Genomic DNA, 26,249 nt, shown 5'->3' with positions numbered 1-26,249 from the left:
CAGTAGCAGCGCAGACCAGGGAAGGGAGATCTGCCGTCTGCTCAGTGTATAAATGAAAGCAACATGTGGTAAGAGGACTCCTTTGTGCTGCAGGAGATTAACCCTTTAGGGGGAGGGCTCTGGTTACTGACACTTTTGGGGGGCTATTGTTACTGGCTAGTGAGGGCAGACGGGATTATCCTCAGGGTGAGGGCAGTGGCGGCCATCTTAACTGAATAGTGAAATTGCAGTTTTATGCAGACTGGTTGCTAAGGGCTGAATCTTATTAAATATGGGGTAAGTCAGTCTAATAGTAACTGATTCTGAAATATCATGTTATTAGTAACTACATATATGAAAATTGAAATTAGGGTCTAAATGTGACAGTTATCCCTTAAAATTTATCACCCTACTTCTACAGTTTCCAAAAACACTATACTCTATTTCCATGTATACACAAGACAAGGAGAGCCCTATGGCTTTTCGAGGGCAAATTTAGCTGGAATAGTTTTTGGGAGCTGTCGCATATGAAGATACCCTGAGGTGCCCCTACAGTTGAAACACCCCAAAAAGTAACCCGATTTTAGAAACTACACCCCTCAAGGAATCTTTCAAGGTGTGGATTGAGCAGGAACTGTACCTAATTTCAGACATTCTAGGCAAATTTGATCTAGGCCAGTCAAACTCAGGTGGGGCTTAAGTGAGTCCCGTCCAGAAGTGCGTGCTGCTGGTTGTGTTACAACATTCCTTGTGTAAAGATTAAATGTCCAACCACTGGAAAATGATGCATCACACGAGTCCACCTAAGTCAATCAAATGTAGAGAACCTACATATGGACAAGTGAGGTGCTGTATTTGGAAGGAGGCATTATGTTTGTCTAATCACAGACAACATCTTTAAACTGCATTCTGGTGCAATTTGAGTACTTTATGCTAGAGCTGAGATTTGAATCCAAGACTTGATTGCAGAAATTAGGATCCTTTTTAATGAAAATAGGTTGGAATTGATGGACCTTCATGTTGTACTGCATGTGAGTAATAGTGATGGGCATCGAATATTCGAATCTCGAATTTAGAATATAGTGCTATATTCGTATTCTCGAATATTCTAGATTTTTTTTTTTCATCAGTAACCTCCCTTCTTGCTTGTGGGCCAATGAGAAGGCTGCTATGTCTTCGTCTGAGCTTAGCAACATCCCTAGCAACCAATAGGAAAGCTGCCTACCCCTTACTATATAAGAACCTCCCCAGCAGCCATTTTCTGTAGTTTTATGGAGTCCTGAGAGAGAGACAGCAGTGTCATTGCTGTGCTCTGTGCTTTACTGTGTCATTACATTAGTTAGCTTATATATATATATATATATATATATATATATAATACAGATAGTCGGAGATAATCGGTGTAGGTTGTGTGATAGGTTCTGCTGTCCATACATACATGCTACAGACATAGTGCTGTGCTGTCACAACAATACTTAGTGCACCAATCAGTAATATGTAGTCAGACCTGCTAAAATGTGAAGTTGCACGTATTGCGCAAAAATATGCGCATCATTAATTGCCGAAATGCAGCTTGAAAAATTTAGCAACAGTGACCCACGCCTGTATTGCGCGTGCAATACGTGCATATTACATTGCCGATTTTCACAATCAAGAAAATAATCTTGAATTCTCGAATATATGACGAATATTCGCCCAAATATTCGCGAAATACTGCGAATTAGGATATTGCCCCTGCCACTCAATACTAGTGACTAAAGCTGGCCCTACACTTTAAATAAAATGTTGAGGATGGGGCCTCCTTTAACGCCAGATGGGGAGATAAGGATTGGGCGGTTGGACGTCAACTGCCTGATTCATTTGTTCTCTGGAAGATAAGCCACTGTCAGAGCAATGTGGAATGTGCTGGAAAACAAGCCTAAACCATAGAGCCCCACCTCACTGGACACCTTCATAGGTCTTGTGGAGTCCATGTCTCAATAGAGCAGAGCTGTTTGCTCTAGAGGGACCTAGACATTGATAGGAAGGTGGGTGATGTTATGGCTGATCAGTGTGTAATATGTAGGTTATAACAGTGTGTTTAGTAGATATTAGCAAAATTATTGTATGCCCATTATTATCACCCAGTTCAAGAGTGCTTTTAGTTTATTAAAGCAAAAATATTTATTGGGAGACACACTTCTGAGACTGTAATCCTTTATTGATGGAATAGTTAGGCAGTCTTTGTTCTTCCATCCGTCGGACAAATCAAAATAGGCTGCTTGCTGGATCTGGAAGGCCCTTATTGGTTTGTACAAGGGCACATGGTTTATTTGTACATAACTATAATTCACCTTGTTAACATTACCATAATTTGATATCTGAAAGAAAAACAAAAAAGGAAGGAAACAGTCAGTAGGGAGCAGCATTTGAGACAGAATTCCTTTAGAAAACCATTTAGGGTGTTTCCATACTTTTTGGAGAGTTTTTATTGGGACCTTTTGTTCAGAATTTTCAGTATATGGGAAAATACCTGAAGAAAATGCCACAACAAGAGTATGTTGTGACTTGATTAAACACAAAGGGACAAAAACTGTCTTAAAACACCACTACAAAGACAGAGTGTTTGTAGGGCATTTTATAATTTCCTATTAGTTATGGTGTAACATCTGGCTCTGGCGTTTGTTGCGTCTAAAAAATACACCAACAAAAAAAATAAACATTTTTGAAAAGTGTCCAGCCACCCTCAAAGGATTTATGCCACTATTTTAATAAAATTCAGTATGAAAAAACTGTTGCTTTTGTAACTTACAGGTCATTTGATAATTTGTATTACTATAATGTGATTTTGTTGCGGTAATGCGTTAAGCCAGCCAAAATAATGTTGCTACATCCATACTTTCTGTTACAAAAATGCTCAGTTGTCAGTTATTCCCATTACTCTACTTCATCATAATGGTGCCCCCTAGTGTTTAATCCATATAGTAATGTGCACGTCCACCTACTGGGGTGGCTACTCGTGCTCTGTTCCATCCTTCAACTACCACCAGCCATATTTACTGTTTGCTGTTACTTTTAGCTATGACCGGGACACCTGGGAAATAGTGACCATAAAGTAATAACCTTCCAATTATCATTCAAAAGAGCGTTTCTACAGGGAGGAACAAAAATACCAAACTTCAAAAAAGCAAAATTTAGCCAACTAAGAGAGGCCATAGGCCTAACTAACTGGGACAAAGTCCACAAAAATAAAAATACAGCCACAAAATGGGATATCTTTAAAAGCATCCTAAAATCTCATTGTGAGAGGTACATACCATATGGGAATAAAAGGTTAAGGAACAAAAAGAAACCAATGTGGATAAATAGAACTGTAAAGAAAGCAATAAATGACAAAAAGAAAGCATATAAATCACCAAAACAGGAGGGTAGCACGGAAGCACCGAAACATTATAAGGAAAAAAATAGAACATGTAAAAAACTAATAAAAGCGCCCAAACTAGAGACCAAGAGATTAATTGCCAAAGAGAGTAAAACTCACCCTGAAATGTTCTTAAATTATATACATGTTAAAAAGTATAAATCTGAAGGTGTCGGCCCTTTAAAGAGTAATGAGGGGGGAGTCGCAGAGAGCGACGAGGAGAAAGCAAAGCTGTTAAATATTTTTTTCTCCAATGTATTCGCTGAGGAAAATAAACTGTCAGATGAAATGCTGAATGTAAAAATAAATTCCCCATTAAAAGTGCCCTGTCTGACCCAGGAAGAAGTACAATAGCGACTTAAAAAGATTAAAATAGACAAATCGCCAGGACCAGATGGCTAACACCCCCATATCCTAAGAGAATTAAGTAATGTCATAGCCAGACCCTTATTTCTGATATTTACAGACTCTATACTGACAGGGAGTGTTCCACAGGATTGGCGCATAGCAAATGTGGTGCCAATATTCAAAAACGGTCCAAAAACAGAGCCTGGAAACTATAGGCTGGTAAGTTTAACATATGTTGTGGGTAAACTGCTTGAAGGTTTTCTGAGAGATGCTATCTTAGAAAATCTCAACGGAAATAAGCAAATAACGCCATATCAGCATGGCGTCATGAGGGATTGGTCATGCCAAACTAATTTAATCAGTTTCTTTGAGGAGGTAAGTTCTAGACTTGACAGCTGCGAATCAATGGATGTCGTATATCTGGACTTCTCCAAAGCATTTGACAGTGTACCACATAAAAGGTTAGTGTATAAAATGAGAATGCTTGAACTGGGAGAAAATGTCTGTATGTGGGTAAGTAAATGGCTGAGTGATAGAAAACAGAGGGTGGTTATTAATGGTACACATTCATATTGGGTCACTGTCACTAGTGGGGTACCTCAGGGGTCAGTATTGGGCCCTATTCTCTTCAATTTATTTATTAATGATCTTGTAGAAGGCTTACATAGTAAAATATTAATTTTCGCAGATGACACTAAACTGTGTAAATTAATTAACACTGAAGAGGACAGTATACTACTACAGAGGGATCTGGATAGATTGGAGGCTTGGGCAGATAAGTGGCAGATGAGGTTTAAAACATGGGAAGGAATAATGCAAGTCACCCGTACATACTACAAACCGGATTCCCAAAAAGTTGGGACACTAAACAAATTGAATAAAAACAATGCAATGATGTGGAGATGGCAAATGTGAATATTTTATTTGTAATAGAACGTAGATGACAGATCAAACGTTTAATCCGAGTAAATGTATAATTTTAAAGGAAAAATACGTTGCTTCAAATTTTCACTGTGTCAACAAATCCCCAAAAAGTTGGGACAAGTAGCGATAAGAGGCTGGAAAAAGTAAATTTGACCATAACGAAGAGCTGGAAGACCAATTAACACTAATTAGGTCAATTGGCAACATGATTGGGTATAAAAAGAGCTTCTCAGAGTGGCAGTGTCTCTCAGAAGCCAAGATGGGTAGCGGATCACCAATTCCCACAATGTTGCGCAGAAAGATAGTGGAGCAATATCAGAAAGGTGTTACCCAGCGAAAAATTGCAAAGACTTTGCATCTATCATCATCAACTGTGCATAACATCATCCGAAGATTCAGAGAATCTGGAACAATCTCTGTGCTTAAGGGTCAAGGCCGTAAAACCATACTGGATGCCCGTGATCTCCGGGCCCTTAAACGACACTGCACCACAAACAGGAATGCTACTGTAAAGGAAATCACAGAATGGGCTCAGGAATACTTCCAGAAACCATTGTCAGTGAACACAATCCACCGTGCCATCCGCCGTTGCCAGCTGAAACTCTACAGTGCAAAGAAGAAGCCATTTCTAAGCAAGATCCACTGGGCCAGGGATCATTTAAAATGGAGTGTGGCAAAATGGAAGACTGTTCTGTGGTCAGACGAGTCACGATTTGAAGTTCTTTTTGGAAATCTGGGACGCCATGTCATCCGGACCAAAGAGGACAAGGACAACCCAAGTTGTTATCAACGCTCAGTTCAGAAGCCTGCATCTATGATGGTATGGGGTTGCATGAGTGCGTGTGGCATGGGCAGCTTGCATGTCTGGAAAGGCACCATCAATGCAGAAAAATATATTCAGGTTCTAGAACAACATATGCTCCCATCCAGACGTCATCTCTTTCAGGGAAGACCCTGCATTTTTCAACAAGATAATGCCAGACCACATTCTGCATCAATCACAACATCATGGCTGTGTAGGAGAAGGATCCGGGTACTGAAATGGCCAGTCTGCAGTCCAGATCTTTTACCTATAGAGAACATTTGGCGCATCATAAAGAGGAAGGTGCAACAAAGAAGGCCCAAGACGATTGAACAGTTAGAGGCCTGTATTAGACAAGAATGGGAGAGCATTCCTATTTCTAAACTTAAGAAACTGGTCTCCTCGGTCCCCAGACATCTGTTGAGTGTTGTAAGAAGAAGGGGAGATGCCACACAGTGGTGAAAATTGCCTTGTCCCAACTTTTTGGGATTTGTTGACACCACGAAATTCTGATTCAACATATTTTTCCCTTAAAATGCTACATTTTCTCAGTTTAAACTTTTGTTTCGTGATTTATGTTCTATTCTGAATAAAATATTAGAAGTTGGCACCTCCACATCATTGCATTCAGTTTTTATTCACGATTTGTATAGTGTCCCAACTTTTTGGGAATCCGGTTTGTAAATGGTAAAACACTCGGTAACACTGACATGGAAAAGGATCTAGGAATTTTAAAAAAACAGCAAACTAAGCAGCAAAAACCAGTGTCAGGCAGCTGCTGCCAAGGACAATAAGATAATGGGTTGCATCAAAAGGGGCATAGATGCCCCTGATGAGAACATAGTCCTACCACTTTACAAATCACTAGTCAGACCACAAATGGAGTACTGTGTACAGTTCTGGGCTCCTGTGAACGAGGCAGACATAGCAGAGCTGGAGAGGGTCCAGAGGAGGGCAACTAAAGTAATAACTGGAATGGGGCAACTACAGTACCCTGGAAGATTATCAAAATTAGGGTTATTCACTTTAGAAAAAAGACGACTGAGGGGAGATCTAATTACTATGTATAAATATATCAGGGGTCAGTACAGAGATCTCTCCCATCATCTATTTATCCCCAGGACTGTGACTGTGACGAGGGGACATACATGCCTGAAGCAAAAACGTGCTGGTGCTGCCTGAAGCAAAAATTGAAATGCCCCCCCCCCCTCCCCTCATGTCTTGATCTAACTCCTTCCCTCCAGCTAGAGGTGCAACTTGACCTGCATGCACTTTCTATAATACCAGTGTCTTCTTATGTTGTCCAAGGGTCTTTGTGCCCCCAACTGCTACCTCTGCACCCCCTATAGCTATGCCCCTGGGTGCGGGTCCCTCCTCTGGGATCTTTTTCTATGTCCCGAACGTATCCAGAAGTGAATGGAGAGCACACCATGCATGTGTGGCCACCATCTATTTACCCTACGACACTGAAGCTGTACAGATGGCATTTTATGGAGAGGACTGCTTCCTTTTAAAATGCGTGATGTCTAATGCAAATTTTGGCATAACAATGATCTATGGCTGGTTTACGCTCTTTGGGCTGGGTACTTTAGTTCTAGTCCTGTACAGTACATTACAATGATTGTCCCAGATGGGACAACCCCTTTTAAAAAAGATGAGCGTTTTATATATGGGCTCATCTAAAGTGATCAATCATGCTTGACTTTCTGGAAATCAGGCAGACAAACTTAGTTTTGTAGTTAGCGCAAAATGCTTCTTATTAAAATACATGATGCCTAATGTAAAATTTGGTAGAGGGATAGCAATGATCTAGGGCTGAGTTCCGTTGTTTGGGCTGGGTACCTTAACTTCAGTCAGGTACATAACAAGTAATTAAGGGGCACCATAGCAAAATGGAGCATGAAAGCTTATGAATATTTTGGTTTCCCTAATGCACATGAGTAACGCACACAGTGATGTCACAATAGTGGGATAATGTGTAGAGTGATGTCACAGTACAGTTACAGTACAGGAATAACATAATGAAGTCACACTACGGGGATAATGCAAAGCATGGCACAATAACACAAAAAAAAAAGTCAGCATGTACTCTATGACATCACAGGAAAGTGATGTCACCATGCACAGGTATAGAGAAGACATGACGTGACAGTACAGGATTAGCACAGTGATGCTACAACACAGAAATAATGCAAAAAGTGACGCCCATGTTAATTGGTAATTTTCTATCTTACCTTTTTCACGCATTTAATACAATAAGATTCTGAGAATAAAAGCAGAAAAAGTTACATGTTGCACTAAGCCTTCAGCACTTAAATTAGACATAATCGTGATTCTGGAGTCTCAGTTATTAATTGTTACTATGGAAAATATCTCAAGTTAGCAAAAGAATTGTAAAGCATACTAAAACAGAGAGAGGCCAGAAGTGAGACATTACACAACCAATTAATGCGTAATACTTACATCCAGGATATCAATGTCGGAATCATTAAAGTCTAAGCCCATCAGCTGAGGTAAAGGTATTCCGCTCCCTAAAACCGCTAAAATATAGGAAAAGCACAAAGATTTAGGTTAATATCACACTATACATGATCAGTAGGTACCCTTGCTCATACATGGTCTGATCGCCCATTTATAGGGCCATGTTGTTCCTCTGTATGTGTGTTTTTACTCAAAGCTACAAAGAATTTGGTCTCCTTATGGAATCCCCAAAAAATTATGGTGCGCATGCATGAATTGCTTCTAGAGGAAAATAGGGGTGCCTCATAGGTGCACCGTATGGCAGCACAAAAAATGCCTATAAGTCCATATTAAAGACTCCAAGGAATACTATGTGCAGCCATATAAGGCAATGCCTCACAGATGGGTGCTAACATATTAGGGGTGTAACATTAGGGGGTGAAGAGGTGGCAGCACACCCAGTGTTGGTGCCTGAGGAGGCCCAAAAGCTCTTATGCCACATAGCCATCGGTACTGTAAATGGCAAATGGTAAGTGGGGATCCTTTTACAGATCTTACATTATGGTCCCAGGGGCTTCAAGTAACTTCTGTACTAGAGATGAACAAATTTCTCAAAAATTCGATTCGGCCAGTCCGCCGAATAAAAAATAATAATTCAGTTCGATCAAAATGTATTTGCTTATTGCGTTAAAAAACGGCTATTTCCTGGCGGCAGAGAGCCTTTATAGTGGTGTAGAACACTGTGCCTTGCAGTAACACGCATAGTGAGTCTCCTGTGGTAGTAAAATAATTGTCACGAGGGTGTCAAGAGCCACGCCTGACTCCGTTGTACCCGGGGTCAGGAGGTCGCAGCGGTTGGCTGCACGCTCTATGTCAGATAGGGAAGTTTCCTTATTGTAGCTTTCTGGGTTTGCTTTACAAACCCTTTTGGCTCACTCAGGGATCCGTAGCTCCTTCTCTCAGCTGTTCCTTGTCCAGCACTCCCAATCCTCCTTATATTCCCCTCTCACACTTCTCTGGTTGCCAGGTATAGAGCTTCCTGCCTGGACATCTATTCTGACCCACTGGAGCTGTGTTGCTGCGTTCTCTGAGTGTTGCCTTAGAACGCTACCCTCCGGATCCCTGTTGGACCTTTGTGGACAATTGTTGCCGTCCACCTGGGTGTTTGTGTTTGTCTGTGTTTGTCTGTCCTCTCCCTGGTGTTTCCCTCTTAGTGCAGTGGTGAGGACTAGCGATCCCACCGGCCCGTTCACTATCTAGGGCTCATTTCAGGGAAAGCCAGGGTTTAGGCACGTGATCGCCGCACGGGTGAGGAACCCGTCTAGGGACGTCAGGGCAGGCAGGTGCCAGCTGCAAGGTAAGTTAGGGGTCACCACCTTTCCCTCTCCCTTGGGCAGGGCTTTCCCTGTTTTCCTCCCTGTGCGTGTTGCCGGTCATTACAATAATACTGTGAGTCAGTATGACATGTAGATAACAGGCGTCGCTGTTAGAATCACTGCACACTGAAAGGAATCCATGTTCTTTTTTATGTCAAAACCAATTCTGCTTTTTGCTGAAGTTTTGTTTCTCTGTTAGGAACTAACTCTGATTGCTGTGAAACTAATTGCTGTAAAGTTTCTATTCTCTGTAACCCTGGATTTTATCTCTTTGGCACTACTCCCGGACAATATTCCTAATATGGAAGTTCCGTTTTTGTTTCTCTTTTTGTGTCTGCAGAATAGAGCGTATTAATATGATAGGTTGAATACATAACTTACAATGATATGCTAATAAAGGGGGTTAAGACCCCTCTATAAAACCTGTGTGCATTAAAAATAAACTTCAGAGCGTTCATTCAGTACATCACTGTTGTGTCTTTTATTACCTACTGAGTGAAGCGCTCTCCTGACGTCAGAAAAAAGACTCAAACCAAGCCGATACTAGAAGTTTGGTGCCAGGTGTACCAAGTGGGACGTTGAGATTCCTATCACACACCACCACTTATTTGGGCAGTTACGGGGCCAAAACTGACCAAATAACTCAAGTATGTACTCAGCCTTACAGGTCGATGTTAGCGCCAAGAAGAAGCGCACTCCTTTTACACTGTTGTCAGCTGATCTAGGAATTTTAATAAACAGCAAACTAAGCTGAAAATAACCTGTTCTATTAAATGCTTATACAAGTAAAGCCCCCCGACAGAGTGGAGAGGGTGTCAGCAGTAAGTTCATGTTGACGTCACTGATTATTTTGCCCTTCCTCTGCTCCATCAGAACAATAACCCCAAATAATCGGATCCTGTCTGTGGAGCATCCACCTTCACTCGGTCAGCATTTGGTCAGTAATCCTTCAGTATTGCTAAAGCCCAAAAAAATAGTGGTGGATCCAAAACAGAGATGACACTTGAATGGAATATTTGCATGTCTTCTGTGTTTTGAACCCACTCCTGCTTTTGGCTACTAAATCATAAGCCAATTCTGATGCAAAATAGGAAACACGTTATGTAGGCCTTACAGCTGTTACATAGACAGGATTTGTTGTGGATCTCATTTTTCCTTCCTTCTGACAGATCAGAAGAAGGGTTAAATAAATGATTATGTCAGCCAGGCCCGAAAGGCAAAATAGTGGCCCAGTCATTAAGCGGGGAGGGTTGGAACAGCATGACGACCACAGAGTGGCCCAATGACAGTCTGGAGGTGGCAGCAGCATGAGGAGGAGGCCATAGAGTGGCACAATGACAGATTGTGGAGGTGGCAACAGCATCAGGAGGAGGCCACAGAGTGGCACAATGACAGAGTATGGAGGTTGTGGCAGCATCAGGAGGAGTCCACAGGGTGGCACAATGACAGAGTGTGGAGGTGGCAGCAGCATCATCATCAGGAGGCCACAGATTGGCACAATGACAGAGTGTGGAGATGGCAGCAGCATCAGGAGAAGCCACAGGGTGGCACAATGACAGTGCATAGGTGGCAGCAGCATCAGGACACCACAGAGTGGCACAATGACAGAGTGTAGAGGTGGAGGCAGCAGCAGCATCAGAAGGAGGCCACAGGGTGGCACAATGACAGTTTGGAAGTGGCATCAGCAGCATGAGGAGGCTACAGAGTGGCACAATGACAGAGTGTGGAGGTGGCAGCATCAAAAGGCCACAGAGGGGCAAGGTGACATATTTCTGAGGTAGCAGCAGCATGAGGAGACCACAGAGTTGCATGTGACATAGTGTGGAGGTGGCTGCAGCCTGAGGAGACCATAGAGTGGCAAGGTGACATAGTGTGGAGGTGGGTGGCAATACAAGTACCAGCTTAAGATGGTGGTTGAAAGAAGGAGCACTTGGCATCAGATGTGTGGCATTAGACAGGTGGCAGCATCAGAATAGTAGCTGAGGCAGGTAGCCAGAAGAAAACGGTCTCTTTTGTCAAAGTGTTGGTGTGGCACCATGTATGATCTAGTCTGATGCATCAGGCATTGGCGAGTGGAAATCCTGGCTGATCCACGCCTGATTCATTTTGACAAAAGGTCAGTCTCTCCACATTTTGGGTGGATAGGTAAGTTCTTCTTGGGGTAACTATGGCCCCCGCTGCACTAAACACCCACTCGGATGCCACACTATTGGCCAGGCAGGACAGCTTTTTCAGGGCAAACTCTGCCAGTTGCGGCCACAAATCCAGTTTGGCTACCCAGTAGTCCAGCGGATCTTTAATGTGGGGTGGCAGGGTGCTGTCCAAGTATGCCACCACCTGCAGGTTCAGGTCCTGCTCCAGGTCTAGTTGCTGCTGCTGGTAAGTAGTTTCTTCATTAGACGGGTGCAGAAAGCTGCTCATCAGCGACTCTAGACTCAAGTTGCTGCTGATGGAGCTGGAACTACTCCTACCCTCCACACTACCACAGCGGCAATGGCAGAGGAAATTGAGTGCAGAGGGCCCCCCGGGTCAGACCTGCGAGATGATGGACGATGGCGCAGATAGGCAGCGGCCAACTGACTACATAGGATGTCTCTATAGTAGTTCAGTTTGTCCTCCCTCTCAGCGGGTGTAAAAAAGGCCTCCATTTTGGGTCCGTAGCGAGGGTCCAAAAAGGTAGAGAGCCAGAAGTCACCCCAATGCTGAATGGTGACAATCCGTCTGCCACTACGCAAGCAAATGACCATGCATCGGGCCATTTGTGCAAGTGACTCGGAGGGACTCCCTGCCTCCATCTCCATTACATACTGCCAAGGTGTGTCTGGGTCCTCTGCCTCGTCTTCCTCATTGCCCTGTAGCTCCTCTGGCTGCTCCTGCTTCTCCTCTCCTATCACCTGTGTATAAAAACCACCCATTTTGCTACACCTTGCTTGTGCTCCAATGTCCTCCTCCACCTCAAGTTCAGCCCCCACAGGGCTCATGTGGCCGTGAGTTCTAGACGCCACGTCTCCAGTCCCCTGACCAGCCAGATTTACCAGCATCTGTTCCAGGACATGAATCAGCGGAATAACATTGCTCATACAGTAGTCCTGTTGACTGACAAATAACGTGGCCTCCTCAAAGGGCCTAAGCAAACGGCAGGTGTCATGCATGAGCTGCCACTTGCTGACATCGAAGTTACACACAGGAGTACTCCTGTCCGCTTGGATCATCAGGAAATTGTGTATGGCCTTTCTTGTATAGTCAGTCCAACATATGGAGGGTGGAATTCCAATGCACAGGTAGGCAGAAAGAAAAATGTAGGCGTGCTTTTATCTGCACTGAAAAATAAAGGTAACATTTTAATCGAGCTCAACCCTTTTCTCTTTTTACTCAAGTAACGCCGTGGTTCCTGGCATGGTCCGTGCTCGGTGTGACAGGGTTTGAGCACGCCTACATTTTCTCTTTCAGCCTACCTGTGCTTGTGAACCCAGGTGCTGCTCCCCTGTATTCAGCCTTTTGTTACCAGTGCATTACTGTATATTTTTTAAGCCATAAATATGTTACACTCCTCACTACGTGAAATTGATAACTGCGATGAGAGATTATCAAAAATGGATGCCATATCTAACATGGACGATAAATCTGCTCAAGATTCCTTGGATCTTAAAATCCATATGGCTTCTCTGGAAAAGCTTCTGGTGAAGGAAATGAGAACTTGGTGGGACCTCACTACCTTAAAGAAATATATGGATCGCTCCATGATACCTTGTGGACTCCGTTTGAGGAAAAAACCCACCAAAGTGTACTCTGATGCCTTCGTTACCAAATGGCAGGATATTCTATCCGACTGCTCCCTAAAATTGATGAGCCTGATTACCTCACATGAAGAGGATACGCTGGCAACACTTCGTGAGGAAATTAAAGTTACACAGGAAGTTATCGTTCCTCGCTCTTCTACAGCTATGTTCACGGAATTGGACTCTAAATTGCAACAAAATCTATGCAAACTTTAGGATAGTCTCATCTCCGTGAAACAAGCAAAATTCAACCGGGATTTCCAGGACTATAAAATGCAGTCAGTCTATATCTGGTCTGGCCAAAAATTTAGCATTCCACGCTCTATCATGAAAAAACATCATCACTCCCAAAGAGGGAGAAATCAGTCTAGGGAATCTTCCGACTCTGTTTTGGAGCCCACACCATCTGGAGCCTCAGATTTTGAATCAGATGATACGTCCGGTGTTGCTGGCAACATTCTTTCTACTAAGAAATCAACGGCGTAAACTCTCTAAAGGGAGGCCGATATCCCTCACACAACAGGAGAATGAGATGAATATCCAGGTCTTCAATCTTTCACAGTCACAACTAGATGTTCTATCCAGGTGCCTTTAATTTTCCCCGTCTTGTCAGGTGGATATTTACCTGCACCATTATAGATTTAAATAGATTTGCACGGGGTTTGACTGTGAAAAAACATTTTACGGACTGCCAGGATTCCACCCCATCCCTCTCCAACGAGTCTACCTTGCCTGTGTGTGATGCTGGTGTAGATGGTTTCGATGAGTTATGTCATTCATCTGTGTCCTCTTTTTCTTTTCAAGAATTGTCTAATTTATCTTTTTTACAGCAATCCTGTACTATTCCTGACTTTGATCCGGGAAGTGATTTTGCACACAAGTTCACTACTCATAATCCTGGGTTTTATCCCATCCATTCACGCGCTCCTGACCTGGACCATTATCAGGAATTAGTTATACGGGATCTATTTGCTCTACAAGGGGATATGCAATCGCCTAGGGCAACTGCTTTCAACAACCTATCATATACAGAGCGACAAGCCTTGTCCGAACTCGAGTCAATGCCCGACATTTCTATTAAATCGGCTGATAAGGGGGGAGCGGTGGTCATCCTGGATAAAGCTATCTATAACTTACAAAATGTATTAATGTTAGAAGACAACTCTGTTTATGAGGAGCTTCCAGGTGATCCCACTCCCCTCTTTCAGCAACAAATACAATGCCTCTTGGAGAAGGGTTTGGAAAGTGGTTATTTGAATCAACGTCAAAGGGATTTTATTTTTGTCCAATTTCCAGTGATCCCCATTTTCCACTCCCTTTCCAAGATACACAAGGGAGGTTTTCCTTCTTCAATGCGTCCTATTGTGTCGGGCATTGGCTCGTTTTCGGAACACCTCTCAGCCTGGGTTGACTCTCGGCTTCAGCCACTGGTGCAGGAAATACCAGGTTTCCTGCAAGATACAAGGAGTGTTTTACAGGCTTTCTATAGCCTGAATTGGGAGTCACGTTTTGCATGGATCTCTGCAGACGTGACTTCCTTCTACACCATTATTCCACATGATTTGGCCATTAAGGCACTAAGTTGGTTTCTTGCTATGTATTCAGATATTTCAATTCCTTTCCAGGGCTACGTGTGCGATGTGTTTTTTTTTTCTATTAAAACACCATTTTTTTTTATGTTCAATGACAGGTTTTTCCTGCAATTATCGGGAGTTTTCAACAGGCATTTTTATTCTCCCTGATCAATCCCTGGGCACCCTTGCTGGAGTGTTATGGCCGTTACATCGACGACCTGCTGTTTTTATGGTCGGGCTATGTGGCGGCCATACCACTCTTTGAGGAGTTTTTAAATTGCAACATGTGCAATTAGAAATTTACCGTGCATTTTCATGCTACCTGTATTTCCTTTTTGGATTTGTCTCTGGAGGGTGATGCGTGCACCAATTCAATTAATACCCGCACCTTTCGCAAAGAAACTGCGGGCAACACAATTCTCCATGCGGTTTTATAATTACCATCAAGGGGTGGTAATTATAAAAAGAAGATTTTGAACCGTGAGTCGTTCTGGATCTTCAAAATGGCGTCCACCATACCAAGTGGACTTAATCGGAAACACGACTTGATGTTACATTATTGAATTTTTGATCCATGATTTGTGTGTGTTCTTTTGTTTTAATTTATCATGCCTTTGAGCATGTGTTGTTAATTTCATTTAAAGGAGGAGCTTGTAGTTAGTGTGTCCACCTGCTCCTAGGTGGAGGCGCTATATATCCAACCTCCTCCTCAGTATGTGTATGTCATGAGGAAGGATCGCTATTGTCCCTGATCCGAAACATGTAGACTGGAGTGTAACTGGCTTTTATCTGCACTGAAAAATAAAGGTAACATTTTAATCGAGCTGGACACTTTTTCTCTTTTTACTGTGGAATTCCAATGGGTGGAAACGTCGCATATCAGCCTATATTGAGAGATGCCTTTCTGCCGCTGCAGCTCAAGGATGGTGTGGTTTGTGGTGTACAAGTGGCTGAAATGCATGCAAAGTTTTCTGGCCATTTTTAGGATGTCTTGCAGATGTGTGGAAGACTTCAGGAACTGCTTAACAACCAGATTGAACACGTGTGCCATGCAGGGCGCATGGCTCAGCCCTCCTTGACGCAGTGCAGACACCATGTTCTTCCCGTTGTCGGTCACCATGGTTTCAATTTTGAGTTGTCAAGCAGAAAGCCAGGATTCGATTTCTTCATGAAGGAGACAGAGCAGTTCCTCCCCTGTGTGTTTCCGTTCGCCCAGGCAAACGAGGTGCAGAACAGCGTGACATCGCCATTCCCTGCATATGTGGTATGCTGGAGGGGCACTGTAAATTGTCCCTGCAGTGGAGGCTGAGGACACGGTGGAGGATGAGGAGGCAGAGGCGGACATTGTCGCAGGACCAACGGCATGACAATGTAGAGGCGGAAGGGGCGTCACCTGGCCAATTTGCTGGTGTGGCTGTGCAGGAACCACATTCACCCAGTGGGCCATAAATGACATGTATTGTCCCTGACCATAGTTATAGCACCACACGTCGGCGCTGCCGTGCACTTTGGCAGACACTGACAGGCTCAAGGACTGGCCCACCTTCTGCTCTACATACATGTGGAGGGCTGATATTGCCTTTTTGGCAAAGAAGTGACGGCTTGGGACTCTTCACCTCGGCTCGGCACAAGTTCTCAGAAAGATGCAGAGTCCACCACTTGAAAAGGGAGGGACTGCAGCACCAACAACTTGGACAGGAGCACACTCAGCTTCTGCACCGTTGGATGAGCGCACGCATACTGTTGTCTCTTGGCAATCGCTTTGGTGATTGATTGCTGACAGAATGACTGATGAAGAGTAGGTGGATGAGGAGCAGGAGCATCAGGACCAGCAGATGATGGGAAGGACAGACAGCTCCCTTCGGCTTAGGTGGTGGAGCCTTGACTGCCTGAAATCGGGTGGGTGCCACTGGGTGATGCAGCGGTTTCTGCGGCAGGCTGGACCACCATATCGGAGCCACGATTCTCCCAGGCCACTTTATGGTGATGCTGCATATGTTGACGCAAGGCCGTGGTGCCAACATTGGCACCCTGGCCAGGCGTCACCTTCTGCCCACAGATTCTACAAATGGCCATGTTCACCTGCTCCGGAGGCTTAAAAAACTGCCACACCGCCTAGTAAGTGATTTTACCCCAACACTCCACACTGACTGACTGCTACCGCCGCTGCTTCTGTAAACCCTTGCACCACTAGTTTCCAGGCAGGTAGGCTCCTACGAAGCAGATGGTCTACCCCGGGCACTTTTGGCTCCCGACCTCCCACTGCTGGCACCCTGCTGACTCCCGACCATGCTAGCGACTTGCTGGCTCCGCCGCTGCCTCATGGGCAAGCTGCCACCCTCTTCTTCACCCGGCACTCAAGTGCGATCAGCTACATCATCATCGAGTACTGTCTGTGCGTCACTGATGTCCGCCTCAACGGTCTCTGGGTCAGGAGTCTGACCGGTCGCAACACCAGTTCCCACACCACTCTCCTCATCACTACTTGCCCGCCTACCGGAGGAAGCAGCGGATGTCTCCTCCACATCTTGGCTGGCCAGTAGCTGTTGACTGTCCTCTAGTAGCTCGTCCTGGCTGTATAGTGATGCTGAGCCCACAGCTTATAATACTTGTCTGGCTGAGGGAACAGAAAAGGACAGAGGCAGGTTGAGGACAGGTAAGGGCACAGGGCCTGCTCCTAGGCCATGCCAAATAAGGGTTGTGTCTGATGAACCCATCGACTCTTGGCTGGGGTTATTTGATGTCACTTTATACGAAGTGGATGACCGAGTCAACCATTCAAGAACCGCTGGATTGCTGGTCAAGACACAACCGCTAGATGACACTGGGAGCTCAGGCCTCTCTCTGCAACGACTGCTGCCACAGCCTCTTACTCTGCTGCGACCTGTGAATGTGCCAAAAACATTTAAGCCTCTGCCACTCCACTGTGCAGGGCCTGGCACTTCTCTGTCTGACATACTGTTAGATTAAATAAATAAATAAAAAGAAAATTAAAGCACCCCAAAAAAGTCTTTAATTTTCTCACTTCACCACACAACGGCTATTAAGCCCTTTTTTTCCCACTAATACACGCCAAAGAAGGCTTTAGAACATATAACTGCACCACTGAATGGCAAATAGGCCCTTACTTTTTTTTTAGACTTATACATGCCACAAAAGGCTTTAGAACATGTAACTTCACCGCTGAACTGCAAATATGCCCTTACTTTTTTCCACTTATACACTTACTTTAGAACATATAACTGCAACGCTGAACAGCAAATAATATATATATATATATATATTTTTGCCACTAATACACACCAAAAAGGCTTTAGAACATATAACTGCACTGCTGAACGGCAAATATATATTTTTTTGCCCCTAATACACGCCAAAAAGGACTATAGAACAGATAACTGCACAGCTGAATGGCAAATATATATTTGTTGCCACTAATACACGCCAAAAAGGGCTGTAATTTTCTCACTTCACCACACAGCGGCAAATACTTTTTTTGTGGCACTAATACACACCAAAAAAGGCTTTAGAACATATAACTGCAGAGCTGAACAGCAGAAATATATTTTGTGCCACTAATACATGCCAAAAAGGGCTTTAGAACATATGACTGCACTGTTGAACGGTAAATATATATATTTTTTGCCACTAATACATAAAAAAATGGCTTTAGAACATATAACTGCACAGCTAAACGGCAAAAATATTTTTTTTGCCACTAATACACGCCAAAAAGGGCTGTAATGTTCTCACTTCACCACACAACGGCAAATACTTTTCTTTGTGCCACTAATACACACCAAAAAGGGCTTTAGAACATATATATTTGCCGTTCGGTTATATGTTCTAAAGAATTTTTTGGCTTGTATTATTAGGAAAAAAAAGGGCATATTTGCCGTTGTGTGATAAAGTGAGAAAATTACAGTCCTTTTTGTCGTGTATTAGTGGCAAAAAAAATATATTATTTGCCGTTCAGTGGTGCAGTTATATGTTCTAAACCTAGAAAAAAAGGGGGGGCTAGATGCAGTCACAAATAAGCAGCGGAACCCTTATCCAGGAGTAGGTTCAGTTTCCTTAAAACAGTCAAATCCACAAGTAATTGCAGGGACCGCGCTGATACCAGCGGTAATAGACACAATGCAGACTTCAACACACGCTCCAGCAGGCAGCTGTTATAAATCCACTCCTATGGACGTCTCCTGCAGCGTCGTGATACCAACCGAAAACTTCAATGTACTTCACAAGACAAAGAGACACACAGCGCAATACCCAAGTGGTAAAAGTAAGTATCCAATTTATTGTACTTACAAAGTCCATGTGATAAAAGACATTTCATAAAATCACACCCGACCCGGGTTTCGCCTTAGGCTTCGTCAGGGGTTGAGGAACTGAATTCCCTCAGACTCAGTGTTAAATATCCTTCCTAAATTGCTCTAGGGCCACACCCAACTTCCAATTTGTCCAGAGGGCGGGTGACATGCATTAAAAACAAAAAACACTAAAAACATCCATAATACAAAAATCAATCATACACAATATCAGATAAAAAACAAATTGCAAACATTATCCACATGCGCTTTGCATGGGCAATACAAAAAAGTTAAAATATGAGAGTTTACACAAACTGTGCAGCCTGCGAATATGACATGCAAGCTGCCTTAATATCCCATTCTATGTTAAGGCCGTGTGGTAGGCGGGTGCCCATCTCGTATATCCACTCTGCTTCTCTTTTGTTTATCTGTTTAACAGGGTCTCCCCCTCTCCAATGTCTCTGCACCAGTTCAACGGCACAGACTCTAAAACCGCTCTGATTTTTCTGGTGCACATTTTTGTAATGCGCCGAAACACTGTGGGTCTCCAGACCCTTTTTAATGTTTCGGACGTGTTCGGCAATGCAGGTTTTTAATTTTCTTAGAGTACGACCTATATATTGTGTCTTGCAGGGGCACTCTAGCAAGTAGATTACCCCCGCTGTTTCACATGACAGATTCCCTTTTATTTTACACTCCTTATGTTTTGATGTTGACGTCACCATACTCGTATTGATGTTTTTCTTGTCATCCTTGGCCCTTTTCTTTATTAGGGCATCCATGTACCATCTTATTCCTAACAGTTGGAGCCCTTCTGAATATGAGGGGGGGTTTGTGTGGAATCAGATCCCCTATTACACCATCGTTCTTAAGGACGTTCCAATTTTTGTTAATAATATCCCTAATGCAGGGGCAAGTGGTGGAGAAAGCAAACCTATACCGATCTCTGTAATCTTTCTTTTTAAAATGATCACTGGTTTTTTGATCTTTACTTGTTACACTGACATCCCTTACTTCCTCCCTTTGTTTAAACAGCAGATCCTTTGCATATCCTTTCTCCCTAAACCTTTCCAGGATTATGTCACTTTGTTCAAAATCATCAGCCTCAGTGCAGTTGTGTTTAATGCGCTGTAATTGCCCTTTAGGCACATTTTGGATCCATGGGCTATAATGGCAACTGCTCCTGTCAATGTAACCATTGCGGTCTGTAGGTTTAAAATAGGTTTTTGTTTTTATCCTTCCTTGTTCGACCGCAATTTCCATATCCAAGAAATGGATCATCCTCTTGCTAATATTCTCAGTGAATACAGTATTCCAGGGGTTATCATTGATATATACAATGAACTCTTTAAGCGCGGTCTCTGTGCCACGCCAAATACAGATACAGTCGTCGATAAACCTTTTCCATAATGGCAGACAGCCCGCTTCATTCTCCACACGCACCAGTGGGTCAATATAAAAATGTTCCCAGTATGACATAAAAATATTCGCAAAACTGGGTGCGAATTTTGCACCCATCACAACACCCAATACTTGCAAATAAAATTTATCCTCATACCAAAAATAATTATGGATGAGGCAGTATTTAATGCAATCCACAATAAATGTTTTATGCTCCTCACTCATCTTCTCATCCTGGTCCATATAAAAACGTACACCCTTTAGTCCTATTTCATTGGGTATTATGGTGTAGGAAGTAACATCAAGTGTCACCATATACGTATTGTCTGGAAGTGCACTAAACCCCCTAAGGATTTCCAGGATCTGTCCCGTATCTCTAAGGTAGGAAGGGGTCGTAGGCACATATTTCTGTTGGAATATGTCAATATATTCTGAGACCCTACTAGTTTAAGGAGTCAAACCCTGAGATTATGGGCCTCCCTGGCGGCTTTTCAGCGTTTTTGTGTACCTTAGGGAGATAGTATATTATTGGAGTTCTCGGGTGAGCATGGTTGAGGTATTGGAATTCTTTCTTATTTAAGACCCCTTGTGCAAAGCCCCTATCAAGAAGGACCTTAAGTTCACTTTTGTGTTTGACGACTGGATCTGTTCTTAATCTCTTATATGTATTGTCATCAATGAGAATTCTAAGCATTTCCGTATTGTAGTCCACTTTATCTAAAATTGCGACCCCCCCTTATTAGCTGGTTTCACCGCCACTAGTTTGTTTTTTCCAAGCCCCTTAAAGCCTCCTTCTCTTTCTTACTCAAATTATCCATAACGCTGTCTTCATATTTGATTTCATCTAATCCTTTTAAAACGCCCCGTTTGAAAGCCTCTATACATTCATTGTCCTTATTTACTGGATAGAAAGTGGATTTGTTCCTCAAGTCTGTGTAGATCCCACTATTGTCTGTTTGTGTGGTCTGTATGTTTTTTTTTTATCAGATATTTACAAATATTCAATTTCCTAATGAAACGATGTACATCTCAAATCTATTCCCTTTATATGTGGGAGCAAACTTCAAACCCTTATTCAGGACCATCGTCTCTTCCTTGGTAAGGTTGGTATCAAGACGCTGCAGGAGACGTCCAACTGCCTGTTGGAGCGTGTGTTGAAGTCTGCATTGTGTCTATTACTGCTGGTATCAGCGTGGTCCCTGCAATTACTTGTGGATTTATATGTTCTGAAGCACTTTTTGGCATGTATTAGTGACACAAAAGAAAGTATTTGCCGTTGTGTGGTGAAGTGAGAAAATACCAGTCCTTTTGGTGTGTATTAGTGGCAAAAAAATATATATTTGCCGTTCAGCCGTGCAGTTATATTTTATTGCCACTAATACACACCAAAAGGACTGGTATTTTCTCACTTCACCACACAATGGCAAATACTTTCTTTTGTGCCACTAATACATGCCAAAAAGGGCTTTAGAACATATAACTGCACCACTGAACGGCAAATAATATTTATTTTTTTGCCACTAATACACGCCAAAAAGGACTGTAATTTTCTGACTTTTTCTGCCCTTTTTTTCCTTATAATACAAGCCAAAAAATGCTTTAGAACATATAACTGCACCGCACAAGGGCAAATAAGACATAGAAACATCTCCCTGTATAAACCCTGTTAATGGCAGTATCAGTGATCAGATGGCCAAGAGAGGAGAGAAGGCGCTCATAGGTGAGGGTAAACAGATAGATGTCCCTTCCCCCTAACCAAGATGAGTGAAGTTACTCACCTGGTTTGGTTTGCACTGATTGTGGTGCAACCTCGGTGGAGGGAAGTTTGAAGAGTTGAGGTTGTCTGGGTTGGTGCTGCCGGATGGTGTCCGAAGTAACCCTGGGCGGGGGCCAGACCGCCACTTGGGTGGGTATTGGAATATAAAAAAGATCTCGTCTGCACTGGATACGTGCGGCGAGCCAATGGACTTATGGCGCAAATCACAACCCGAGCTTGGATACGAGAATTTATTATTTTTGAAAAGACGACGCGTTTCGGGGTACTCAGGACCCCTTTATCAAGTCTGTATCCTTGGCAACGTGAGCCCGCTGGTGCCCTCTCCTGGAGGTCCCTTTCAGAAGGAATGCTGATAGGGATTGCTGGAGAGTGTCCTGCTGTTGCGGCGCTGTTGTGCTTGCTGCACGTGCAGCAAGCACAACAGCGCCGCAACAGCAGGACACTCTCCAGCAATCCCTATCAGCATTCCTTCTGAAAGGGACCTCCAGGAGAGGGCACCAGCGGGCTCACGTTGCCAAGGATACAGACTTGATAAAGGGGTCCTGAGTACCCCGAAACGCGTCGTCTTTTCAAAAATAATAAATTCTCGTATCCAAGCTCGGGTTGTGATTTGCGCCATAAGTCCATTGGCTCGCCGCACGTATCCAGTGCAGACGAGATCTTTTTTATATTCCAATGGCAGTATCAAACAGCACTTGCACCCCAATAACAAGAACAGTTTGCTGGAATTACAGAGCTGTATAATGGCAATTTGGGTCCGCAGTCAGTGCAGCAAGGTGTAATAGGATTGTTCCTATTACCCAGGCTGTAAACTCCCCTACTGAACCCTGTTCTGCTTCAATACTGTGGAATGATTCCTCCCTATCCTTTCCCTGAACTTTTATACAGCAAAATAAAAGTATAAAAGTCTTTTGTACCACTGTCCCTAGCGCCTGCTGATGTCTCTCCCTGCACTAAGTACACTGGAAAATGGCTGAATCCAAGATGCCTGAGGCTATTTATAGGGCTGTGACATCACAGGGCTGGCTGCTGATTGGCTGCATGCATGGCATTGTGGGTGATGCCTCGTTCCCAGAGTTCCTTGCTCCATGTCCTAACACGTGCAGCATCCATTTTAGGAAAAAAATTACCATGAAGCTTGAGGAAATTCGGATTAGGTGTGAATCTAATTTTTCCTGAAATTCGAATCGAATTCCACTTCGTCAACTTCGATTCACTCATCTCTATTCTCTACTTGTTATGAAGTATGAAACAGTCTATGAAACTTATTATTATTATTATTATTATAGGGACGTATGTGACATTTTGAATCCTTACTGTTTATCGATGGCAGGAATGCAAGGTTGAATAGGGTACCAACCAATCCTTCTAGTATAGAGACCTGGAGAAGAGAAGTGAAAACATCTATTCCATAAATCGTTGCTACACTTTGATGGGAATGCGTAGAGTTCTTCACTATACTCAAGCTATCTTCTTGCTGCCACAGACTGGAAACCTGTTCTGATCATGTCCAGCTGATGTAGGTGCACTACTTAACAAAGTGGTATTCTCATCTGAGGCATTTATGGTTTATCCCATGGCTTTGTCATAAATGTCTAAGAAGAGTGTACCCTTTTTGAGTGCATCTGAGCATCCTCTGAATGTAAATAAGAATGTTTCTATTCAGTGACAGGGAGCAGATATATAACTTTTCAATGCACATAGAATACATTTAATGATCTACATTCTTTATATATTTTTTTTAAAGATAAAAAATTATACTTACATCAAATTTTCCAATTGACGTTGAGACTATAGAAAGATGTGTGCTAGAAGAATAAGAAGGACAATGTCATATGGCTATAGTACATTATTCCATTTTGTGATTTAAAGACTCTGGAAACTTTTGCAATGTTTTTTTTCTTTATTTTTTCATTTGCATCCTTAATTCAAACTTAAAGGATAACTGTCACACTTAGACCCTAATTTAAATTTTCATATATGTAGTTACTAATAACATGATATTCCAGAATCAGTTACTATTAGACTGATTTACCCCATATTTAATAAGATTCAGCCCTTAGCAATCAGTCTGCATAAAACTGCAATTTCACTATTCAGTTAAGATGGCCGCCACTGCCCTCACCCCGAGGCTAATCCCGCCTGCCCTCAATAGCCAGTAACAATAGCCCCCCAAAAGTGTCAGTAACCAGAGCCCTCCCCCCCTAAAGGGTTAATCTCCTGCAGCACAAAGGGGTCGTCTTACCATATGTTGCTTTCATTGATACACTGAGCAGACGGCAGATCTCCCTTCCCTGCTCTGCGCTGGTTCAACTCTGCATTCTCCAGCTCTGCTGAGTGAGAGAGCGTCTGCCAAGCGCAGGGACAGGGAGAAGTGCACACAGCCCAGGCACTGTTATCAGCTGCTGGGGAGGACCTGGCTTTAATCATGTGCTTACAGTCCCTGGCTGTCAGTAATGTGACCCTGCACGCTGCATGCTCCATCCTTAAACAGATAGACGGACCTTGCCTAGCAACCCTATTTTAAGCACAGGTAAAAGTAGGCAGTACAGGGAACAAAAATGTGGAATTAAGGGGTAATTAAATACACAGTGAAAAGTTGAAATAGGGCCACCAAGGAGATATTAATCACCACAATCCAATACTCCCAAAAAAAAAATATACGACAGTTATACTTTAAGTAACTTTCCAAATAATCTTTATTAAATATTTACTACCGTTTTACTTCTCTAGGGTGTGTGTGTAAATCCTTCACTTAGCTGGTGGTGCTGCTGAATTTGACATAAATGCTTTAAAGCACTGCTCCAGTTTCTGTCAGGGCTCCCTGCTCTTCCTTCTCTCACTGCTAGATATAGCAGAGAGGGAAGGAGGTTGTACACAGTAGATCGGAAAGTGTAAAGCATGAAAAGCATCCAAGGAGAGCAGCTCATACAGGCTGTAGACAGGGAGGAAAGCGTGCAGGGGAAGACAGCTGCATCCTGGACACACAGATTACCACCATTTTGTTTCTGCTGAGTGTGTGTAAATCCTTCACTTAGCTGGTCGTGCTGCTAAATTTGACATAAATCCATCAAAGCACTGTTCCAGTCTCTGACAGGGCGCTCTTCTGTCCCCTACCTTATCTCAATGTTCGAGACATCATAGAGGAAAAGAGATTGTACACATTAGATCAGAAAATGTTGAGGGGGAAAGCATCCAAGAAGAGCTACTCATGTGGGCTGTAGATGGGGGGGGGGGGGGAAGCATACACAAGACAGTTTTCAGGTGAAGACGGCAGCATCCTGGACACATACGGTAGATCTGGCATATATCACTGGAAGGTATACCCAGTGTCGGAGTGGGGTTCCTGAGGTTCACCATTAAAATTAATTCTGGGGGCCCACTGTACAGCTACATGTAAATGCCACCTGTTCACGCAGTGGCAGGCAGAAGAAACATGCTCAAAGTGATTGATTATGGGTGTCCTTGCAACAATTTTGAGAAAGCAGTTCATGGAGAAATATGATACATTCTGGCCTGCTTCTGTGCCTAGCTGTATTCTCAGCCACCAGATGTATCTATAATAATAAACTGTCTATCTATATGTAGTGCAGTCTGTCTACTGTGCAGGGAGTGGGGACTAGGGGCCCAACTTGCTTAGTGGCCCACTGTGGGATTTACCTGTTCCCCTGTGGGCCAGTCCAAGCCTGGGGATAACTCACATGTGAAAGAAAGTCTAGAAGGAAAGACACTAGGAGAAGGCTGCAAACTTGATATCAGGGGGGTCTGAAAATGAATGAAGGAATGAAGATTGTAACCTGAATCTTAGTGCAACCTTTTTTTTTCCATTAAGGTAAAGGAATACCATGTAAAAATAATTTTTCTAACGTCAAAGGAAACTCTGGAGACGAGTAACAATGTCCCTTCATATTTCTTCTAATCAGTAAATGCCTAGATGTGAGATCTATAGTAAACCTGTGCAATAACATTACAGGCAGGTATCAGATATCTCATCTACAGTAGGTTACTACAGCTGAGTTGCAGTGACACCAAGTGGTTACAGTAGATAATACCGTAGGTTTTTTTTTTTTTTTTTGCTGCAGCGGATATTGTACTTATCGAGAGATTTCATTGAGCTGC

The 26,249-nt window shown here is 43.2% G+C and overlaps 1 protein-coding gene across 3 annotated transcripts in view; it reads right to left on the bottom strand.

Moving 5' to 3' along the window:
• Positions 1-2,185: 2,185 nt before the first annotated feature.
• Positions 2,186-26,249, bottom strand: part of LOC122941795 (BPI fold-containing family B member 4-like) — a 75,467-nt gene continuing 51,403 nt past the window's right edge. For all 3 annotated transcript variants that reach the window (XM_044299237.1, XM_044299236.1, XM_044299238.1), the window contains 5 exons: positions 23,896-23,938; positions 23,448-23,511; positions 7,917-7,993; positions 7,688-7,716; positions 2,186-2,339 (listed from right to left, as the gene is read on the bottom strand). In XM_044299237.1, the coding sequence (XP_044155172.1) occupies positions 7,693-7,716; positions 7,917-7,993; positions 23,448-23,511; positions 23,896-23,938 (208 nt within the window). In that variant the 3' untranslated portion in view covers positions 2,186-2,339; positions 7,688-7,692. The remainder of the gene's footprint in view (positions 2,340-7,687; positions 7,717-7,916; positions 7,994-23,447; positions 23,512-23,895; positions 23,939-26,249) is intronic.

This window comes from Bufo gargarizans, chromosome 6 (genome assembly GCF_014858855.1).
Source record: "Bufo gargarizans isolate SCDJY-AF-19 chromosome 6, ASM1485885v1, whole genome shotgun sequence".
In the NCBI taxonomy this organism is placed as follows: Eukaryota; Metazoa; Chordata; class Amphibia; order Anura; family Bufonidae; genus Bufo; species Bufo gargarizans.
Note: the sequence above shows the minus strand (reverse complement) of the source record. Positions and strands in the feature narration are given on the sequence as shown.